The 10,039-nt window shown below is 39.9% G+C and overlaps 1 protein-coding gene across 1 annotated transcript; it reads left to right on the top strand.

Annotated features, from left to right (window-relative positions):
- Nucleotides 1-3,240: 3,240 nt before the first annotated feature.
- Nucleotides 3,241-4,326, top strand: TAAR5 (trace amine associated receptor 5; the record flags this gene model as incomplete). Its single annotated transcript, XM_080341426.1, is given in 5 exon segments — nt 3,241-3,310; nt 3,313-3,614; nt 3,618-4,028; nt 4,032-4,162; nt 4,164-4,326. Coding segments are annotated over 5 exon segments (1,077 nt in total).
- Nucleotides 4,327-10,039: the final 5,713 nt, after the last annotated feature.

The following is a 10,039-nucleotide window of genomic DNA, read 5'->3' as shown; positions in this document are numbered from 1 at the left end:
TCAAGTAAGCCCATCACCTTCTCCTACTATTCTATTCTATTTAGGGATCCCAGACTAGACTCTTTTGGAAGGTGTAAGGAAAAATTTCACAGTAAAGGGGCACTGATGATGGCCCTCTTAGAAATTCCATAATTCTTTGCAACTGCCTTGTTCTATTTTAAGGGACTCAGACTCAGAGGTTACTTAGAAAAACTTACCTCTTAGAGGTTGTGTGAAACAATTTCAATGAAAAAGATATCAGCTATATACATCTTCACTACAGATCAAAGCATATTAGATAGTGCACTTTTCCTTCTATTTTTTGTGTGTTTTTCTGCTGGCAGTGCATTCAAAAATTTCATTTTGAGACTATATCCAGCAATTTTGTCTGGAGAAAGAAGGGTGAAGAGAAGGAACACCTCAAGTATGACGGGCATTCTTAATTTTATGATAGCATTCTTACTTTCAAAGTTAATACAGATTGAAAAGTTCTTATTTCTCCAAAGTATAAAGACCTACATTGTTGTTATCTGAGGCTTCCCTTAATTGTGAACTCATCTTTTCCATTGATCAGATGAGAAGAGAGGGGAAAATATGTAAAGTGATTCCAACAAGTACCATGTGCAGTAAAGGCGAGCTGAGATTTTTTTGTTACATGTTGTTCCCTTTAGGGGTTGTCATAATCACTTCAGAAGCATTACAATAGTTAGCTAGCTAGACAGAGTAAGTATTTTGACAAGGACACGATTTTACTTGGAATATGAATAATAAAGTACTTGGATAAGAATGATACTTAATTGCATATAAAATATAGGAAGAATGAAAACTAATGAAAATGTCAGAGCACCAAGGACAAAAGCCCTTGAGCTATCCCAAAGCCTCTGACAATCTTAATAAAAATGATCAATTATTAAAATGTGGAAATAGGAAAAGGAGAAACAAATGTCTCTGAATTTTTAAGGCAAGTGTCCAGCTAAGCACAATGTTTCAGAGAACTATACCAAATTTATACTTTTTTGCACTGGGATTTTTAATATTGTGGAAATGTCAGCTTAAATTGTTGTTGAAGCAAAACTGAAAACCAAAACCAAAAGTATCTTGCTCTTGTAGCAGTTTTTACATCCCTAGAGTAATTGCTGTTACTCATGTCCTGACACAAAACAAAATGATACAGAAACTGATGCTGACTTTAGCTCTTTCTCGTATTAAAAATTCAGTCTAAACAATTGCCTCACCCTTACTCTAACAGCCTCTCTGCTGTGTGTCAGCAGCCTTTGGCACCCAGTGCCTCAAAGTCATCAAGAGGGAGGGGAGCTGGGCAGCAGGCAACTTCTTAACCAAAGGAACTCAAAGTAGGGAAGATGAAGAATGGCAGTGATACTGGAGAGCTTGTAAGAAACTAATTGCAGAGCAGAGAAGACAAGCTCTGAGAGATGTACGATTGGAGTCCCTTAAGGTGCTAGTATGACCTTGCTCTGACTGAGCAGGAGACAAGACTAGAGGATCTGAGCAGCAGGAAAACTTTAATGGAAAAGTAAGAAGTTTGTTATAAAACCCTGTATCCTGTTTAATATGAAAAATCCAGGATTTTCCTTGGTGATATTTGTCTCTGTAATGTCCATGTTAAAACTGACCATTCCATTGTGTCAAAGAAATATCACAAAATTATCCAGGAGTGAAGGCTGCTGTACCCACCTCTTCTGCCAGCTTATACTGTGGAATAGAAGTGGGTTCCACTATGGAAGAAAGAAGGAATCTCCTGATGTACCTCCTTCCAGAGTGAAAGATGTGGTTTTGGGGAGTCTGAGGCTCAGGAGCGGGCAAGGGAGTCCTCTATGGGGTGAGGGTCACTGGTGCCCCAAGATGAGCTGACATTAGCTGCACCTTCTTGTGGGAATACCCAAAGAAAGAAAATTCACAGCAAACTCTGATACAAATCTTCAGAGATTCAACTGCAGCTGATCACAAGTGCATTTTAACAATTCCTTAGTGAACGGCAATTTTTGCCCAATACACAAGAGTGTCTCTATGCCCCTAGGGTATATTAGACACCTACAAGGACTCCCCATCTGGTTTATATAACATTTCATGCTTTCCACTCAGACAGTAGATATATACTTAGAAAAAGATTTCAATGCTCTGCAGTGCAGGTCCCATTCTACAAAAAGAGATATTTTACTACAAGTGTTCCTGATTTAAAAGTTTATGGAAATACAATTAAGAGAGATTTGCTATTGTGTTTTATTGCTGCTGGAAAGGATGGGAAAGGTGGCAATAATTTCTAGCTATTATACCAGTCGTTTCAAGAACAAAAATACATATAGAAAAATGCCATGTATCTAACTGTAGTTGTCGTACTGTTAAAAATCACACCATTCAGTAATCTGTTTTACTAAAAAGACTACTGGAATAATCCATTATAATCCATTAATATCAAGTATTTCCTATGGTTAAAATTACAAATTAAATAACTTAAAAATTAAATAGCCATTCCATAAGTAAAACCAGGTAGCAATCTTTAGGGCATATAACAATATTTCTGTTTCCCTTGCTGAATAGTTATGTCATCAGTACAATGGATATCCGTATATATCCCCATAGCCAGAACACTATAAAATTAACAGCTTGCCCTGAGGGGTTTTCCTTAGCAATCAGATATTACTTGTTTTAGAATTATCACTTCACAGCTTCTACTTAATAAAAACAATCATAACTAAATTGGAGCTTAATTTCCAGGGAAATCCACAAGAACCAGTGCACCATTATACTAGAGTCAGATTTCAAATCCCTTAAGGAGCTTTGGCTTCCAATGCCTGTTACTCAGCACTGGTTTTCCTTCTGTGGCAGATCTTCTCTTTATTCATTGCTTGCCCACACACCTCTGGATTTGCTGCATCTCCTGCACTACTCGTGATACTGGCTGAAAGAAAACTAAAATATAATATAAAAATGATGCCACAATAGTTGAATACACTGACCTGGAGCTTCTTTATTTCAGTAGAGATATAAAACAGATAAATCAGGCTATTTTTTTTTTTCACCTGAAATACGGAAACTACCTGATGGCTTTAATGAAAGTATTTTATTAAAAGACATCTCTCCTTCTAGCCTTCATTTTCATTACGTTTTTGTCGCATTAGTCATCTGGCACCTCTGCTGGAAGGTCAATCCTTCTCCAGGCTTGTGGCAGAACTGGGGGAGGCAGCAGGACCTGGGAAGACTGAGATGAGCTCAGCCCAAGGCCCTAGTGCTGAGAAGGGAATGCTCATCACCTTGTGCTATGTGGTAAATGGCTCCTGTTATGGAACCCACCACCCCTTTGGGATCCAGCTGGCCTTTATCTGGCCTGTGCCTTGGGCACACTGATCACAGTGCTGAGGAATCTGCTTGTCATAGCTGTCTTTTTGCAATTCAAAGCTCCACCAACCAACCACCAACACACCTCCACCAACCTCCTGCACCTCTCTCTCACCCTTGCCCACCTCCTCCTGGGGCTGACCATGCTGCTCTTCAACACCAATCAGTCCGTAAAGAGCTGCTGGTATTTCAGAGATGACTTCTGTAGGCTGCACACCTTTCTGGGCACACTCTTTAGGTTGACATCTGCATTTCATCTGTATTTAATTTCCATTGATTAGCACTGTGCCATCTATGACCCTTTGCTCTACCCCACCAAGTTCACCGTAAGAGTCGCCTGTGTTTACACTGGGGTGAGGTGGGCAGTGCCTATAGTTTACATGTCTCCCTTCCTCTGCACTAAAGTGATTGCAGAAGAACTGGGCCATTTTTTGCAAGACATGCCCGGTGTTGGCAGCTGTCAGCTGCTATTCAACAAGCTCTGGGAGTGGCTGAACTTCCCAGTATTCTTCTTCCCTTGCCTCACAATTATGGTTTTGTATGTAAAACTATTTACTGTGGCTAACAAGCAAGCCAGGCTGATGAACAACATGAGTAGGAGTCTAGGGTCTCAGTTACATGTGAGAGCATTCAAGAGTGAAAGGAAAGCAGCAAAGACTTTTGGTGTAGCTGTAGGAATCTGCCTCCTGTGCTAGTTGCCCTTTACTGTTGACACAATGGTAGACAGTCTTCTGGATTTCATTACCCCCAAAGTTCTATTCGACATCTTAATTTGGTTTGCCTACTTCAATTCTGCCTGCAATTGCTTGATATGTGTTTTTTCCTATCTACCATGTGTTCTGGAAAACTATGAACCTAGTCTTAACTTGGGGGATCTTTTGTTCTAGGACATCTACAGTAGACTTGTACCAGACTCGCACTGTAGAAAATATTGTAGGCTATATCAGAGCATTTCTCATTTATATTCTTCAACACCGACTTAGAATTTAGATTATTATTTTTTTTTTAGACTGTTGCCTTGGGCAGATCCCCAGTTTAAATAGACATGCCATTCTGTGACTCATCTTCCACATCATTTGACCCAGCACACACATCTTATTATCATCGTGTTTGTTGTGTGATGCCAACAAGCACTTGAAAATTGACTGTAAAAGCTCCAAAGAGGACTCTGTGCATACTATGCCTTGGGCAACCCGAAAACCAGCAAGTTTGCTGATGACAATAAGCTGGGAGGAGTGGCTGACACACCAGAAGGCTGTGCCACCATCTAGCAGGATCTGGACAGGCTGGAGAGTTGGGCGGGGAATACCCTGATGAAATTTAACAAGGGAAAGTGTAGAGTCCTGCATCTGGGCAGGAACAACCCCAGGTTCAAGTATAGGTTGGGAAATTACATATTAGAGAGCAGTGTAGGGGAAAGGGACCTGGGGGTCCTGGTGGACAACAGGATGACCATGAGCCAGCACTGTGCCCTTGTGGCCAGGAAGGCCAATGGTATCCTGGGGTATATTAGAAGGGGGGTGGTTAGTAGATCAAGAGAGGTCCTCCTTCTCCTCTACTCCACCCTGGTGAGACCCCATCTAGAATATTGTGTCCAGTTCTGGGCCCCTCAGTTCAAGAAGGACAGGAAACTGCTGGAGAGGGTCCAGCGTAGGGCAACGAAGATGATTAAGGGAGTGGAGCACCTCCCTTATGAGGAAAGGCTGAGGGAGCTGGGTCTCTTTAGTTTGGAGAAGAGGAGACTGAGGGGTGACCTCATTAATGTTTATAAATATATAAAGGGTGAGTGCCATGAGGATGGAGCCAGGCTCTTCTCGGTGGCAAACAATGATAGGACAAGGGGTAATGGGATCAAGCTGGAACACAAGAGGTTCCACTTAAATTTGAGAAAAAACTTCTTCTCAGTGAGGGTGACAGAACACTGGAACAGGTTGCCCAGAGAAGTTGTGGAGTCTCCTTCACTGGAGACATTCAAAACCCACCTGGACATGTTCCTGTGCAACCTCACCTAGGTGTTCCTGCTCCAGCAGGGGGATTGGACTAGATGATCTTTTGAGGTCCCTTCCAATCCCAAACATACTGTGATACTGTGAAATAGTTGCTGCCTGTTTCTGAAGAGCCTTTCTTTATGGGCAATTGTCTAATTTTTGCACAAAGCTTGTGGTGCTAATTTGTAAAGTTACACAGGGTATATGTCAGCTTTTAAGTACAAAAAGGCATAAAGATGCAACTGCAGGTGAGATCAAATGTCTGCCTAAGCTAGTCGCCAGCAGTAGAGGAAAGAACAAGGCTACACTGATATTTTTGACAATATATTTCTAGGTCACAGACACATGCCACTGAGCCAAATGCTACACGTGGGAGATGATTTTATGATTCTATAATTCTGTGAGACAGTATCCTGAATTTCTTAATACTGTCCATTGAAACCCATGGAATCTTTGCTTGTTTGATCTGTGTGTGCAAGGACACTGCTCCATACCTTTGAACACCCTTTTTGCCTTGGTCCATATATTTTCTGCTCCTACTGCACAAAGAGAGTTAGAAAACGGATAAGAGGGAAGACAGGAACTGCACTGGGTATTCCAACTCTAGATATCAATAGGTGTTATGATGTTTTATGTTTTGTTCTTTTGTTTTCTTTTCCTTGACAATCCTGAGATTCCATAAGCTATTTTGTTTTCTTGTTTCCAAAGAAATGAGTATGTCTGCTTACAGACATAACATGTGCTTACATACTTGGGCTGAGCAAAAATGTCAGCGTAGGTTCTCAGTTTTCTTCAGCTATGTTTATGTGCTCTCATGAGGCCAGTTTTAAAATTGTAGATGCTGATAAGTTGACATCTCTGTCCAGCAGCAAGCTACATGGTAAAGTTTTGTACTGTTCACAAGGGAGTTATTTTCTACCTCACTATTATGAACATTTTATCAGAAAAAAAAACAAAAACAAAAACAAAGTAGTAAGCAGTAGTAACTCTTCTATAGAAAATTAACAAGCAGCCAAGTAACAACTTTAATAATTTTGTCTCATTTTTTCTGCTAATGGTATGTAAAACTGTCATTAGGTTTGAAGGTTGTCCAAATTTTTAGTGCCTTCTAAAAAAAGTCATTCTATCCTATAGTCACTTGCATATTTTCTGAGTGGCACATGCTAAAAGAACAGCTACGGAAAGCATGTAAGTAAGAGACCAGTAGATGCCCCAAAACCCAGTGAAAAGAGCAATCAATTTTTAACTACATGCAGCAGGCAATTGAATCAGGACCTAGATGTGTAAAAACAAAAGAAAGGAATTGGACAGCAGATATTATGTTGGAAATCAGTACAATACAGTGACTGTTGTAGTGGCTGCATATTTTAATGTATGCAATAAACTAAATGGTAAAACAATTTTCCCTCTTTTTTATCTTATTATAGTTTTTGCATGTCAAGAAGAGTTTCCTCTACTAGTACAAATGAGCTACAGCTTTGGGATGTTGTAATCTGTTTTGACATATGTTTATCTCAAACCCTTTTTGATTTTATCCATAATCTTAAGATCCCAGTCAGAAAAAATATCAGTATTCAAAATACTTATAGCTAAAGAATGTATCTGGAGGAAGGAGAGGAGAAAGAGGGCTTATGTGTTATTTTCAGGAATTTCCTAAATAGCAAGTGACCATACAATGCCGGTGTTTTTAAACTGAGACATTTATGAAGCCTTATGCCTGGAGTTGGAGTGTCATTCAATCTCACTTCATTCTCCTAGTGTCTGATATGCTCTCAGTTCACTATATTAATCTTCACTGTTTCTTAAGACAGAAGCAAAGGCCTCTTCTACTATTCCCCTGTCTACTCATGCTGTAGAAGATGGTAAAAACCTGAACCTTACTGCATACAGCTTTAGATTTTCTATAATAAGGGTATCAAACCCAGGGACCAGGTTAAACACTGAAAGGCATAATCAGATTCTTAGAACAATTCAGGTGCCAAATTACCACAGAAATATATAAGAAAGCTGTGGTACATCTTGAAAGACCTAGACTGTGGGATGAGTTTCAAGCTTAAGGCTCAAATTTAATGTGTATAGGTAGGTGTTTATAATTGTGATAAATGTCTAAGCACTGATTATAGCTACAGCCAGAATGGCTGTTTAAGCTCAGGCTGTAGTCAGTGGATATTTAGGATATGAATCATTTGCCCAATGCTACCTAAGGTGCCTTAGGGAACCTGAGATGTCTACGCAGGCCTGGCATCCAGCATCAATGAAGCACCAGCTGCGAGCCAGCTGGGACACATCTGGGCATATAAAATGCCACTAGATAACCACTGTGGGGCATCAAGCTTAAGGAAGGCATATAATAGAAGTTTGGACATTTAGCTATGTAGAAATCTGCAATTCTCACACTGAATCATGTCCCAGGGGCATATCAACAACATCTTTCATTGACACCTTTTGCTCTGAACTCGCTGCAGCCAAAGCAATAGAGAAAGGGAACTTCCACTGATTTTCTAGCTGTTTTTTGAGATATCTTCTACCAGTACTCAACAGATTACAGAGAATATATACCATGAATGTATTCAACTATCCACTTCTTTTCTGAGTCACATTGTATAGTCTATCTTTACAGTTTTCTTCTGTGAGCCTTATTCCCTCAAAGGGTTACCACTGCCTATGCCACAATATAAGGACTATGTCATGGCACTGGGTGATGGTTGCCATCTCCCTTTTGGCTAAACAGCAGGCTGGAATGGAGAGAAAAGCAGAACCCAAATTACTGATATGTACACTTTACGTAGCCAATTTCTGTCAGGTTCCCTTTGTGTGGGGTTTTTTTGCTTGTTGTTTTTTGTTTGTTTGTTTGTTTTTCTCTCCATGGTTTCAAAAAGTAATGAAGGTAATTATGAATTGTAAAATGATGGTGATGTGATGATAAGTTGTAAAATGATGAAGATTGATTGCTCAGCAATGACCTCATTTTCAAAATTACAGGCTATTGAATTCTGCCAGAGCTGGTTGCTGACCTCAAAGTCCATAACATTTCCTTCTGTAAATTTGTATTTCTTTAGCTGGACAAAATATTGCTATTTTATGCCCCTTAAGAATCTTCATAATTTTTAAACAGTTTGGTTGAAATTAGAAATATGTATTTGCAGGTACTTCTTAATTAAAGATGGGGCTTTGAAATAGTAACATCAACTCATTGCACCAATGCAGATGAAATTATATTATGGTCTTTGAAAATTAAACAGAAAGGCAAAGAAAGATGTGAAAATAAGTAAACTTCATTTTCTCTTTTTTTGGGGGGGTGTGGGGTGGGGAGAGGACAGGATCATTATTAATGTTGGGAACAGAATTTTTCTCTATTTAAAATGTGTGCTATCCCATTAATTACTACTGCTTGACAGCAAGTAACAGTCAATACATTTTTTTTTTTTAAAACAAATAGGTTTTACAGGTCATTCTGTAATATAATTAATCCATAAGCTTGTTTAGGCTGGAAACCATCATCCATCATAATTTTGTACAGTATCGAGTGTAATAGGAACCTAATCTCATTTCAGGTTCTGGAGTAGATATTTTAATTAAATTAGCAAACAGAGATGATGACAACAATAACAGGAATTTTTCCAGATGGTCAGATGCATCAGTAACAACAGTATGGGAAGCTCTGCCAGGCAATTTGCCATTGGTACCAAATACTGTCAGCGTTGCTCTTCCTATCTAAAGTTAGAGGTGAGCAAGTGAAATGCAACAGCAGAGAACGAAATTTGCCCATTAGATAAATTACACGGCACTTAGGCATCGCTCACACCTTTGAAAGAGGACATTCATCAGGAATATGAGGCCAGGGCTGGGCTGCTTCCCCTTTATTCAATTGTGCATCATGCAGACCTGGGGAGTTGCACGGAAATGAGTGCCACATTCATGTGTCACCAGTAGCCCCAACGCTTGTCCCACGCACACTACTGGGCCCATGTGCCTGACAGTTCAATGCCAGGGGGCAGCTGGAGGTGGGAGGCAGAAGCAGAGGGTCTGGGAGGTGGGGCAGCTTTGGATACTGGACCAGGAGGAAGGCTTGCCCTTTTGAAATCTCACTATGCTATAATAGTTTTGATTTAATTTCTAGTTCTTCCAAGCTCCGGATGTCATACTGAGTATAGATCCTCAAACAACATGTGTTTGAAGTGACATCCCTATTAGCTCAGTTTTATATACATCAACAGGAATATACATGGTGTATACTCTGATCTTCAGTTAGTGAATACACAAAGCATCCTCCATGGTACACTGCACCTGTGAATAGCAGGGTCTCAACATTTCCTCCTTCTTTTCCCCAGAGCTTTTCTTACTTCATTTAATCAACTGAAATCTGATCATGTTCCAAAAGCAACAGGAAAGGTCCATAAGCAGGTGAATATATGATTCCAAACTCAGTCCCTGGGTGATGCTGGTGTGGGAGCTCTCAAAAAATGCCACTTAAATTAGAAACAGAATTGTGTAGCAGCACTCCATTTCAGCATCTCTGATGAGAACACTTAGAGATGGCTTCTTTACAACTCCTGTCCATGCATCATTGAAAACAATCATATTTGCTAACAGAGGAAAGCACACAGAAACTGAAAGAAGCCTGCTGTTATGTCTAAGAAGGTGAAACTTTCTCCCAGCCAACCTATTTTCTATAGGAATTAACAGAAATCCTTCAAGGACATACTATGCTCCTA

The sequence above is a fragment of the Nesoenas mayeri genome (assembly GCF_963082525.1).
Source record: "Nesoenas mayeri genome assembly, chromosome: 3".
In the NCBI taxonomy this organism is placed as follows: domain Eukaryota; kingdom Metazoa; phylum Chordata; class Aves; order Columbiformes; family Columbidae; genus Nesoenas; species Nesoenas mayeri.
This window is presented reverse-complemented; position numbering and strand designations above follow the sequence as displayed.